Source organism: Ruditapes philippinarum, unplaced genomic scaffold, assembly GCF_026571515.1.
Source record: "Ruditapes philippinarum isolate M1 unplaced genomic scaffold, ASM2657151v2 ctg14382_1_1_1_1, whole genome shotgun sequence".
NCBI lineage: Eukaryota > Metazoa > Mollusca > Bivalvia > Venerida > Veneridae > Ruditapes > Ruditapes philippinarum.
In genome coordinates, this window is record NW_026865520.1 from 40,664 (window position 1) to 55,272 (window position 14,609).

The 14,609-nt window shown below is 32.8% G+C and overlaps 1 protein-coding gene across 1 annotated transcript; it reads left to right on the top strand.

Moving 5' to 3' along the window:
* Positions 1–1,014: 1,014 nt before the first annotated feature.
* Positions 1,015–4,052, top strand: LOC132729432 (uncharacterized). Its single transcript, XM_060715199.1, has 4 exons — positions 1,015–1,134; positions 1,957–2,117; positions 2,594–2,908; positions 3,727–4,052. The coding sequence occupies exons 1-4, from the start codon at positions 1,076–1,078 to the stop codon at positions 4,050–4,052; spliced, it is 861 nt and encodes a 286-aa protein (XP_060571182.1). The 5' UTR covers positions 1,015–1,075.
* The last annotated feature ends 10,557 nt before the right edge of the window (positions 4,053–14,609 follow it).

Below are 14,609 nucleotides of genomic sequence, written 5' to 3' on the forward strand. Positions count from 1 at the left end.
TGTATTTTAAATGAATTGTTTTTCTTATGTCCAGGCTAGTATTTTACTATCAAGCTCTGTTGTCCTACTCAGTCTGAAAAAATGCCTGGATCATATCTGGTGCTTTACCAGATTCAATGAATTGTCCATTGTCTGCAATGATGCTCGGGTCGGACTTCTACTGGTTATATAATTTGGGAAATCTGCCTGTAACTTAACTTGCTAAATTAAATCTAGGCAACGCATTTAAAAGCCGTGGCATTTGTAAGAACGTGTTTTGTTTGTTTGTTGTTTTTTTTGTAAAGACTCGACAACATAAAAGATTACACAAACACGAAATTGATCAATAGTGTTACAACAGTGATTGCCTTCTACATTTCTAGGATATTAAATTTGGTCCGCTACAGAAAGGTGTTTTGGGCGAGACTACAGAAACAGGTATCGTGTAATGGTCTTTAACACAATACCCATTAAAGAACAAACCCAGTTGTTTCCCAGCAATGGAGTAATTTCCGTAGTCGTTGCACTAAACTCTGAATAAAACTTATTAGACTTCCTGAATAAGTCGCCCGTATGGGTTTCGGGTGGCGACTCTTTAGAAACACATCTGATTGCATAGTTTTTTTAGCAAATAATTCAGAAATATTCTTATAAAAACAAATTTTATGCGATCGGTGCTTATGTCTGAGCGCGAATGACTTTATCGGCATAGAAACACAATTCCTATCAAAAGCATGCATTTATTGAGAACGATTGTAAATTTACATACATGTACTTTTATGTATACAGAAGTAACTTGATAACTGCGGATTTTTTTTTATTTCATTCTCATTTTATTTTTTCATTTGTCAAATTCCACAGCAAGTCATACAGAAGCGTCCATGCTGAAAGCAATTATTTATTTAATATTTGTTAGATCATTCCCAAGTGAAAATTAAAATTGGAAAAGTATACGTCATAGTAGGATATTCTATAAATAGACCCGAAGTAAACGTTACTACGTCATAATAACGTCGTTGACAACGTCAACAGAAACAGCGCAGTATTACAACAAACAAGACGTATATTCTACGAGGAAGATAAAAATGTTACTAGTATGGAAGTAATGCCAAATTATCACCAAGAATCGTCAGTAAATAGTTCTCCGCAAGTGAGGTGAGTTCAAGACATCTTAAATAATTAAATTTTAGACATAAAAATACAATTGATATCAATCTTTGTTGATCTGTAAATTTATATTTCAGGCCAAAAAATGTTTGCATTTAATAGAAGTGTTTTGGTCATCAAGTTCTATTTAAAAAAGCACTTTCATTTTGTAAAAAAATGTATTCTATCGTGATGAAAATGACAATTTAATATTGATTTAAATGTAGAAATCCCTTTTGAATCTTTAGTCATATTTGAATGACTGATGAAACATTGCTTCTAAAATCTAACAAAATATCTCACGGGATGGCTGGAGTCTTTAATAATTTCCCCCATTATTATACTAAATATCTGAAATCGGCCATTTTATATTCAGAGAAAACCATTGATCATAATAGGAAAAAATTCAGAAGCTCTACTGATTGAATATAGCGAAAATTGCAGACCATGATCATACGACGAGGATGATCGTAGTCTGCATTGGTCGCATGGGTAAGTTCTGTTGCAAAGTATAGAAGAGTTTGATATACAAAATCGAGTTTTCATCATGATTTTATATATCTCTAAAATGTATTTTCTGCACCGTTCTTGTCACATTCATTCTTTATCTTGAAATATTAGATATCTTGTAAAATACTGAAATACAGAATTTCTTGAGACGTTCTAAACAACAAAATTGAAAATGTTGAAGGCTCGTTTTGATTGAGTCTGTTCATTGGCGGCAGTGGTAATTGCAAGCTATCGTCCACGCCCCTTGTACCGGCTTAAGCAGTTTTTAACATTCAAACATGAATGTATCTTTAAAAGTAGTATTTTTAATCTATATTACAGTAACGAAGATTACACTGTAATTATTACGGAGACTACAGGTGTAACGGATCCTGACGAATTTGTTCTTGACCTCACAACTTTACCACTTGATTCTGATGATATATTTAATAATATTAGTGCCAGTAATGAGACAATTCCACCACACAACCACATTGACTCTGGTATGTATTCTAGAATTTTTGTTTCCTTCAATTAATAAAATCACCGAATAAGTAAAGCAAGGAAAGAGAAAAAGATTTAAAAAAATTCAAATTTTAAATAATAATAATAATTTTAAAAGATTTAAAGATAAATACTAAAAAAATAATAAAAAATGATTAATAATTAAAGACAAATTTTATGGTTTTAAAATAATTTTTTTCCCAAAAGGAAAGTATTTAAGCGTAAATTTTGGGTTGACCCCGGTCGCAAAAGACCCCAGTTTCGAAAATTTTCCCCCATCCTCCCTCCCCCAAAAAGGGGCGGGTTTTTAAATTTTTTATGTTCTGTTACGCCCCCCAAAAAAAAACCTTTTATTTTTTTTTGTCAAGGTTAAATTACAGGGAATTTTAAAAGGGCAAAATAACAAATTTTTGTTTACGTTTTTCGCTTTTATAAAAATTATTTTAAATTTTTAAATTTCCCTATTCTCTTTTAGGAAACAATTTAGCAAAGGGAATCAAGAGGAGTTTGAATGATGAAGATGATGTCACAATAACTGTTGATGACGAAATAGAAAGTTCTGGATACGAGTCCGACTCTGAACATGGCGAAGATATCAGTATGCTGAATAGAAAGAAGAAGAAAATAAAACGTAACAAAAACAATGGTAAATGTTTTAATATTTATATAGAAAAAAAAACTTTTCTTAATATATCTGATTTATTCATCAAATCATTGATTTATTTTATGCCCCACTTACTTAGGGGAGGTTTGACCTTATCCGTTTGTTCCGTTGTCACAATGACTGTTCGTTTACTCCGTGTCCAATGGGCACATTTGACTGTTCGTTTACTGATGAAATAGTTGGATGTTGGAGCATCCGTGTCCAATGGGCACATTTCTTGATGTTTTTGCATTACTTCCTTTATAATTAAAACATTTTTTTTGTAATACAACGATTCCAATACCGCATTTTTTATATACGATTTTATTCACTTTTCATTTATTTAAAAATATACCAAATATCGACACATTTATACAGATGATTTATAAACAAAGCGTTAATAATTTTCAAACGCATTTTTGTACTCGCAATACAGATCAAGTTACATATGATTTTTTGTGTGCAATACTGCTTGTACAGATGTAAACAAATAAAAGTTTTATTGTTGAAATCTAATTTTGTTTTGCAAAACAGTATAAAACTATAGAATGAATTTAAATCCTAAACATCATTTCTTATTTTGCCTTTAGTTCAACGAAAAGTCTTTTCCAACAACTTTATCAACTGGCGTAAAAAAAGAAAGTATTGCCGATGAAGAGAATGTTTCGGTCGCAAGATAAAAACGAGTGAACTTCAAGGTACTCAAGAACTTAACAGGCAAAGCTCTTCCGACTCAAGATATTTAGTTTTCAGCAGTGATTTCGAGTTCGTCTAGTTCAGGACTCGAGCTAGATTCTAGTTCTTCTGGCTTCAGACTCTAGCTCTTGTTCAAGCTCAAGTTTCATCGTACCGATTCCCATAAACACAAGCTGAATAAAAGGATTCCCCTCAAGCTCTGATAAATGACTCTAAATTTGAATGAGGGCAATCCGTATATAAAAATATTCTTCAAACTCCAAAAATAGAATTTACATTCCATGTCCTAGATCGTGCGTATGTTAAAGCAGGACCAAGTATGTCACCTTCTCCTATTTTTAGAACCAGTCGTACGATCCAGCCTCTCTACAAGAAGCTTTTAAACGTCGTCTGCTTAGCATGTCCAATACCTTTCTACCAAACATGTTGTAGCGGAGAGTGTTATCGGGATTGGGCGCGTAAAAGAGTCACCATTGCTCGTATGGTGAGAGATTATGCAGAGTCTGATCTCCGAGTCGACTATTTCTCGTGGGGTAAATGGAAACAGGAACCGGAAGTGGATGTGTCGGGTTCAAGCGATGAGGACTGGTTCTAGTGAATGTAGAGTTAATAATGCGTTTAATTCGATGTCTGTTATTTCATATTGCAATAAATTTTAATTATGTATCTATTACTATGTACAATATATCTGAAAAAGTGTGCATAGATTAAATTTTCTAACTTGTTTTTGTTCTTCTTCTTCTTTGTTTTATTTAATTTTATGCTATTTTACGACACACCGACACTATATAAAGGTCATATGGCGACTTTCCATCTTTAGTGGTGAAGGAAAACCTCCGGCGTACCTTAATGCATTATTTCAGACACGAGTTGGTACTCGAATAGAACCACCAATCGTCCGTAACCTATACTGGATAACTTCTTTACATAAAAAAGAAAAAAAAAAACAATAAAAAAAGAATCAAACAAACAAACAAACATTATCGAAACATCATAAGTATTGACAAAAATCAATCATATTGAAAACAATATGAAAATTATATCACCAGCATCTCAATTTCAGCGCTTATATTCATCAAGTTTTCAACAATCTTAACAATCTTGGTGTCAAATCTTAGATAAATAAAAACTCTTTAAGGAAACAACACTGACACCTTTGCTGGCCATACATAGCAAATAATATTCCAGCCCAAACTGTCAAAAAAATGAAACTCGACAGAGATCTGATTGCATTGTTTTGGTGCAACTGTCGCCGAGGCGCCAGACCTCCCTCTATAGTCTAGGGCACTGGACCGTCTCAACGGTAGAGTTTCATATATCTGGGGCCAGGGGATGACGGATCAGAACAACTTCCGGCTGTAGCAAAATATATTCCTTTTATTATACACATGTAATCAATTTAAATGATTTAAGTTAAGGTTATATAAACCAAACGTACACAATACAATCTTATTTTCTTTCAAAATATATTGTTTAATTATATTGCATTTAAATAATGTAAACATACATGTACAAAATGGCCGACATCATATTACACAAAGAAAAATATATTCTAAGAAATGATCTTAGAACTCAAATAATACAAGTCTATTAACATTAGATGTACGCAATTTACAAATGCAACATATAAAGAGAATACCTGTAGCAAAATATATTCCTTTTATTATACACATGTAATCAATTTAACAAAGGAATAGTAAAGAGGAAAGGTGAAAAGATAGTGTTATTGTAAATCACGTTGAGTAGTCGATTTACAATGTTACGGCATACTGCTGAAATTTAGAGTATTAGTATATTGGAGATATAGGGATGATATAGGTAAATTTGTACACCTGTGACACAACTCTTGCAAGTAAAACACACTAAATTCATAATTAATGAATATTTTTTGCATTGCACATTTAAATATGATAAAATCAAATTATATCATTTGTTATATCTGTTCAATCAAATCATCATATGAAACTATAACGCACCTTTTTTCCTATAATTATGCCAAATTTTACTGTTTACTAACAACATACTACTAAAAGTCCCAAGCATTTCAGTGTTAATACAATGTCATGTTCATCGACAGCTAAATCCCCCACCAAGGGGGAAATTTTGTCAAATGGGAAAAACTCCGGCATACCAAACATGGCCGAGATACTAAAACCTTAATAATTGAGCAGAGTCACTTAATAACAGTTCGAGGGCTTCGGGCGAAACTGGTCCATCTTTATATAGAAATAGAAGCAGGTAGACCAGTTTCGCTCTAAACCCTCGAGTTATAGTTTTATGAAAGTTTGGTGAAATGGCAGGAAACATGTATTGAGGAGTTACACACAGAAGACTCAGTGCATTTCCAATATAATCAAGGGCCATGACTTCTCAATAAAAAACCAAATCCCGAAGGCATGTCGATATGTGCTGAATCACTTGATACAGGAATATAATGTTTATCAATAAAATTTTATTCAAATGGATAAAACGAGAAAGTTAGCAAAATAATCCTAAATAACAATTTAAATAATTGAATTTAAAGTCCATTACAATAATTATAACTCGACGATTTTCATTTTATTGGCATAGTAAGCAATTTCAGCACTTAGTTATCATTAAAATATCTAAATATGAACTCTTATGACTGAATTAAAAAAAATCATTAGTTTTCAATGGTTACAACATTAAAGGTAGAGTAATAATTGCAATATCGCAATTTACATACAAATATGGATAATGCACTTCTAAAGCAACATAGAAATTGAATTGGCAGCAGTGGAAAGAAATTGGCATATTGAAATAACAAATACAATAATGCGTGAAATGGCGGATATACCCTTCCATAAATTTTCACAAACCGATAATTTTTGTTACCTGCGTATACAAAATCAGTGATACATTGATATATGTTCTATGGCTTTGCAATTCGTTTGAAATATATATTTTCTCCAATTTCGTGGGCAAATCGTTGAAACGCATTTCATTTAGCAAATCTGTAAATTTGGTAAAAATTTACAGATCGCCACGAGACGACACCAAGCAAAGCTAACAACCCTCGGCGTTTACCATGTATAGAATATGTACTTTATTTTTGAATTCTATGCTGTGCAATTATCATTGATTATTAATAAACTTCAATGCTAAATATACTAATGGACTACGACCGATTACATTGAAGTATATTCTGCTGTGTATACGATAAGACAACAAACCGTTGGCAGGCGTAAAATTAATAAAAAAATCTGTTAAAGGCACAATAAGCCTAAAAATAAATACGATTATATGTTTATATGTTTTAATTATTAATTCATTCAGAACATTTTAGATATTTGATGTAATCACATTCTGAAAGCCATGTTGAATATGAACTGTTTTGTTATTATAGCCAAACGTACGCAAGACTATAGTCTGTCCCATTAAATTTGAACATTCCATTTTTTATTTAATATAATAGTAAAATCATTTAAATTTATGTCATGTTAACCCTTACGTCAATATCTCTAGGCATGTTTTTCATTTTTTTCATAAACTTAGTAATATGGTCAAATAATTGTTAAAATTATATTTTTCCCGTTGACTGACGTTGTAACCCTGACGTGACGTCCATTTCAAAATGGCGACGCCCATATAGACGTCATTTAGGGTTCGTCTCACAATATGCGTGAAATGTACTCGGTAATTATAAAAAATTAATTATTCTTATTTACTTTCTGATCAATAGCTAAATGTTATCATTTAAATGAAAAATGAGAACAAAGTTGGTGTCAAAAAGGCAATTTTACTAGCAAACCATTATTTATAACAATCAAAATAATTTGAAGTGAAAATATCAGTAACCGCTAAATATAAATTCTAACACTCAAAGATTTATATAATTACCATGACATACTGTCGTATTATATATTTTTAAGAGAAAAAGAACAATGGAGTGCTTTTCAATCAAGCGCGTATCTTGAATACCGCAACGAGTCGTAGGGGAGCGGGAACAGTAGCTAGAAGACTAAAAAAATGGTTCTTCGATAATTAATGTTTAATTTCCATAATTCTGTAGTTTTCTGAATCTGTCCATAAGTATGTATCACGTCTATTAAAAAAAATAATTGAATTGACCAAGTTACACAAAAATGTACTCTTCTTATTTCGGGTGCGATGTTCGTGCGCTAAAACTTACCGTAGGTTTCAACTTTGAACAAATACTACATTATCATGCAAATCTGACAAGAAATATATAGAAAGGAGAACTGATTCACTACACGTTCAGCATTGGTTTGCTTGTTACCCCAGTCACTGGAGCATTCAATAAGCGACAATTAGTGTGTTTTTTTTGTAGACTCAGTACGTGTTACATATAATTATTCTGTTAATATGAAGGGGAGATCGATTCAAAAGAAACACCGAGTGATGTTCTCAATAATTTTAGCCTTCCTAAAATTTAATATGTTCAGTGAAAAAAAATAGATCTAGCATATTTTTCGCAAGAGAAAAATTATCGCGTATTGTAGATCTTATATTTTGTAGCTAAGAGTAGGATTTACAGAAGTCTTGAATAACGAGATAATATGTAGGGAAATCATTTCTGATAAATATATATAATAGATCAAAACGAAGGTTATATGTAATAACTGGAAGAAGTATTGTACTGTTATAGATTCATGTCATTTAGTGTGTTTAAAATTATTCAAATGTTATCAAAAGTTTTATTATGAACACATGAATTGAAGGTGTAATTGTTACAGTTAAGTTGCAAAATCTGGGTATACAAAAAAATATTTTAAATGCCATCAAGACACGCTTAAAATTATCTGTTTGGGGTACATATGCCTAACCGCCCTCTGTCAATGCCGCAACTGGAATCATCCATAAAAAGTGCGAGTCATTTTTGTTACGTCATATATTTCGTAAATTGTTCTTGACGTATCCCGGGACAACCAATATTCAATCCGTTAAGCCGTTTTTAGCCAATAATAAATGGAAGGGGAAATTATACTTTAAATTTATTTTAGCAATAAATGCATCTATCAACACTTACTCATTTTAAGGTTGTACATTTTCAACAAGTCTTGATCTGTCTTAGAAATTCAATAAAAACGATATGACCCACTCGGGTCACTCCCAGGAATATTTTAACCTAAATTCAAACAGCAGGGTAATCACCATGGAAAATTTGTTCAAGATAAATCAGGGCCACTTAAAATTGTAGAAAATTTCACAACAGATTCAACGATTTTCATCAGATTTTTCAAAACTTACACTAAATGTTATAACATATGTACAGTGCAATGCATTGGTATGACTACTGTTAAGGTGTATAAAAAGGCAGTTAAAGGTGTTACTTCTTAATACGCCAGTTGGGGTGCAAAATGATAAATGCATCCAATCTTTACAGCCATTTTACCTTCCCCACTTTATAATATATGCAAATATGGAAACTTGTCTAGATTTGCCAGGTGGTATTGCTTACAAAACAATTATTCTACAGTCATCACATGATAACAATATAAGATTATATTAATAAGGACCCCCATGTAAAGTCTGATGAATATTTAGTGGTACATAATATAAATAAATGTTTTAAATACACATAGGACTGAGGTAAATGGTAAAACTCTTTAGCCAATACTTTATAAAAAAAAATAACTTGCTTGGAAAAAAATTTTACCACTATTTTAAACAAGTGACTATTTTGATATAGTTAAAGTTGGACAATTTATATTGTGTCAATTAAATCAAACAGTTTCTTATTGTTTTACTGATAACATCTGACAATTAATCAAGTGTGGCATTTCTGCAAGTTTTGAGGTTAATACAACATATGACTTTATGCAATCTAGTCAGACATGACATCAGTGCCACAGAATTAAGAATGCGTTTGAATTTAGATTGTGATTGAAAATTGGTTGTTTCGGGATAATAAAGTTGTTTTTTTTCGCCAGGAACACGGTGATAGGGCGTTTACCACAACTTTTCCGCGCAACGTCAAAATATTATACTTCTGGCCGAGACACCGTATATTTCTGGACAAAATATTAATGGTGGGGTAACCAAATTGCAGGTAATAGCTTACAAAATATCTTACTGCTGGGCATTGCAAAATTATTCCAATTGTTTAAGTACTCCATCGAATTTTTGAAACAATTTATTGTTAATCTAGCTCAACACAATTCACAAAAAATACCATACTTCGAAGAAATAGTGTTTACAAAAGATCGTGTCTAACTCAACAGGACTCGTACTTGTCACAAAAAACATGTGTTAAAACGACGATGTATTTGTTCTATGACCTTACGAGCTCGTGTATACATTATGGTTAGGCATAAATTCAAGTTCCATACAAAATTGTGTGTTTCTATTGTAAATTTTAGGGAATATATGTTGTACAAAGGCCTATTGACTCGAATTTGGAGCACTGTAACACCGCACTTTGGGGTCAAACGCACTTTGGGGTCGAACCCCAAAGTGCGTTACGCACTTTGGGGTCGGACCCCATAGTGCGTTACGCACTTTGGGGTCCAATTTCGACCCCAAAGTGCGTTAAACAGGTACATATGCATTTTTCAACATCAGGCAAACGACCGCACTTTGGGGTCAGAGAAAATTTATGTTCATTTTGTTTTAAATAATATAGTGTAGTCAAAGCCAATGGTAAACAAAAATCAAGGTATTAAATAGACACAAAACATGTGCCCTAAATCAATAGGGATTTAAATGGTCTTGATAAGTAAGTGAAGAACTTCACAAAATAAATCACCAAAAAAAGAATTTGTATCAATGCAGCACGCCTCCAGATTCACGCTAATTTTCATGAAAATTTAGAAAATTTATTTGAATGTATAATATTGTGGAATAACCAAAAGGAAGCAATTTGCATAATTTTCAATGGCACTTATAACTTACGTAAATTACCAAAAAGTTGTCAAAATATGCATAAATAGCCCTTAATGCGTTAGTAACGCAGTAGGAATATAGTTGTAAATATTGAAAACTCAGTCATTGACCCGCACATAAACATGTAAAATATTACTTGAATCTTGAATCATTTTACATTTCCTATAATAGTAGTACATATTTCTCAAGTTTTGATTTTATTGAAATATTTTGACTCATCTGGAGGCATGCAGCTTTAAGCTTAAAATATGTTTTTCTAAAACTTCCATTTATTTTAAAAGAATGTACACCTTTCATTAACTCCATTGTTTTTAGCTAAATGCATCATTTTCCCGTTTGTTTGTTTATTTACACATTTTACAGAAATATGATAATCTTTGCATAGACAAAGGTATAAATTCTGGGTAATCTTAGTAAGACATTTCAGTAAAAAAAAAATGCCTGATAATATGTTAAAATAGCCATTCATTTAGCTAAATGTGACACATTAGAAACTTGACTAGGTGAAGATGCGGCTTTAAGTAGTAGTCCGTACAGGCAGTCAAAAAATATCAACTATTTAAGTAGTCGCACATTAAGAGCGAGCTTCAGAATAATGTAAAATTCTTACTGGGGGTATAGAGGGGATTGTGGGGTATCGATCCCCCGAGGGTTAAAAATAACATTTTAAAGGCCCATTATGCTTTTATTTGTTTTTCTTCAGCTTTTTATTTTGATGTTCTTTTATAGTATCAAAAAATACACATTGGCCAATTACCTGAACCATCTTTTTCATCTGTTGCTTTTTGACAATGATGAGTACAGTACTGTTATAGTGATTAGTAGTTTACATGTTTTTATATGGAAGTCAAATACTTCATTGTTTTGACTACTTTTATGACAAATAATTTCACATTTATCGCTACTTTATTCAGGTAACAAGCATCTTACATTTCTCTGATACCATTATTTTAACATTATAAAATTCATCTTTCTAAAGAAGTATGTAAGATTTCACATTAAAAAAGCATCTGGCGAACGGTTGTTATGGATGGGGAAAAAATATTAACTCCATTTTATTTCATTCGTTACATATTTAAAATGGAGCTTTACATGGCACCAAAAGTTATCAAGTAAATGACTGACAGAACGGGATATTTTTCGCAGCATCTTTAAACTTTAGGAATACACGATTTCTGTACTAAAATATTTTGAACGGTGGCAAAAAAGTGACATTTGCAACTTTTTTTTTGTTTCTGATACTTTTTTTTTTCGTACATATTTTTTTGTCATACATTTTTTTTTTAGTTTTGAATACATACTTTTTTTTAGTTTTGCATACATATTCTTTTTAAGTTTTGCATACATATTCTTTTTAAGTTTTGCATACATATTTTATTTTTGTTTTGTTTTTTACTTTTTTTCGTACATAATTTTACATGACGCCATTTGCAAAGTAGAGGTTTGGATAATTACGCCATTTGTAAAACACCATTTTCAAAACTTCGCCATCTGTAAATTACAGTACCCCATTTGCAAACGCCATTTGCAAATACCAACATTTTCATTTTTGGAGGTATCAAAAAGATAATAACACTTTTTAGTATATGTATATATATATATACAGAGACATAGATATTATCTATGTCTCTGATATATACATGATATACTCTGATATATACATGTACATGTATATACATGTATATATATATTTTTTTCTAAATCAGTGGAATATAAGGACCTATTTAGATCTTTTATTGTGCATTATTGTAATACACCAGTCATTTGTAACCACCTCCCTTGCCCCCGGGGAAGTGCGGGTTAAAAAAGAATCGTGTGATGTCTGTTCCGGGGCATAAGGCAGGAATGTTATTATCTGAATATCCCCGCATGGCGAAGATTTTACCAGTGGTCGGCTTGGTTTAAAGTCAATGCCCCTTCCCCCCGCTATACTCAGGGGGTGGGGTTGAGTGGTGCATATTCATTCACCAATCAACAGCACTTTCCAAATACTAGTAGACACTTATATAATAGTAGATAATAATTTTAAAAAAATACACTAATTATATTAAATACATATGATTTAAAAAATGGGCCGAAAAAGGTCGGCCGAAACCAGACTTGCGCGGCCAAAAACGACTGGGCCGATTCCACAAAATGGGCCGAAATATGACCAAACTACTGTGCTAGTTTTATACTCAACTATGGGCTGTTATGAGATGTGAAGGCTGTTTTGATTGGCTAAAATATGTACGAAAAACCAAAATAAAAAATGTACGAAAACATTTAATAAAATATGAATGCAAAGCTCAAAAAAAAAAAAAATATGAATGCAAAACTGAAAAAAAAAATATGTATGCAAAACTTAAATAAAAATATGTATGCAAAACTTAAATAAAAATAAATGCAAATGTCACTTTTATGCCACCGTAATTTTGTTATATGAACAAAATTATTATTATTATTGGATATTTTAAGTGGTAAAATTAATGAAACTTTTATCACTTAAGCATCATCAAAGTATTGACCGCCATCTTGAACTCCACCTCAAATATTTCAATGTCGAAGATCGAAAATAAGTCAGTTTCTCAGCAGAACTCAGATTACACCTTTAGACCTCTGGAACCCAAAGTGCGTTGATATGTAGCATATTAACGCACTTTGGGGTCAATTTCTCGATTTTGACCCCAAAGTGCGTTTGACCCCAAAGTGCGGTGCGAAGTTTAACGCACTTTGGGGTCGGACCTCAAAGTGCGTTTGACCCCAAAGTGCGGTGTTACAGAGCACCGTACAACACTGAATTCAAACACCGCATTCTTTTTACGTTTGACCGATAAATACTGCAACAGTTTTCATTTGCACCATACTTTATAAGTAACTATTAATTTACCTGCTGTTATGTTATGTTGCTGTTATCATATGTTATTTTATGGAAAACTTCTGAAGGTCTGGTCTATGTAAATAATACTAGTTAGATAAGTGCAATGTTATCTATATAGATAAGTAAGTCGATATCTTTTCTTCAAACGGATAAACCCCACAAGGAAAGATCATTCTTCGGTTAGGTTACCAAGCATTGTGTTGAATGTAATTGTTGATGCAAATTATAAGATGAATTCTACTGAGCGTTTTTTCGAAAACCCGATATGAATTGGATTTCAGTGATTTTTAATCGTGAACTGAACTATAAAGTTTGCATCGGTTCACCACCTTGTCCATTCAACTGAATCACATTTTTCACTTGATTATTGAATTTATGCACTTTGCTTTATCTCATACATCACAGTAAAGTGATTTTATTATGTTTTATTTCTGATTGGTTATCTGTAGCGCCGATATATGTCCAAACGTCGAAAAATGTCCAAACGACGATAAATGTCCAAAAATTGACGATAAATGTCTCAATCGCCGATAAATGTCCAAAACTCCTTTAACGATAAATGTCCAAAAATTAACGAAAAATGTCGCAACAAATTAGGTGCTCATAAATGTCCAAATCGGTTAACGATAAATGTCTCAACTTTTCATATGTTAATTGCACTTTATTTCTATGATCAACAGTAATGCATCAGCCAGTTATAAAGGTTTCCATAGGGATTAAAAAGTACCGATTTAAGTAGCGTTCTCACCAGCATCCCGGCAAAGCCCGAGACCACCCCAGACGATCCGGGATGAAAATATTGTTGCAGTCTCAATAACCCCCGGTAGCACTACGGCGATACCCAATTTCCATACTATAACAACCAGGATGAACTCCGGGCCATCCATGCAGAGTCCAGTTTGAAACTACGGATAATGCAGATAGTAAGTGGACGACGGATGACCTAACACGATATTCAATCGCTGTTAAGTCTTCGATCAAAGAGATCATAAAAGCTGAGATCCATGCTAGCACAGCCCCGGATGATGTCGGCAGAGTCCCAGATGATCCGGCAGAGCCCCGGCACGGTCAGATAGAGTGCCGACAATCACCGGTAGAGCCCCCGGCAGAGCCCTTGATTCATCCCGGACGTTGCTGACAGAGTTACGGACGGTAACCCCGGTTGTTCCTGGATCCACCCGACCGACCACCGGGACTCTAGCGGGATGCTTGTGAGATTGTTTTTAAAAAAGTTAAAAAAAATGTATTTGAAAATAAGTTGATTGTTTGGATACAGTCTATCTCCCTTACTATTAAAAGGGGAAAAATAAGTTAAACCGAGGTGCATTGTACTGGTGCTTTACACCGGGCACTTAAAAAAAAACCAGGGTCGCCTCTGTAACGGGGCGTCTTCTGTATCATGCACTATCCCCCGAAAAAAAATAA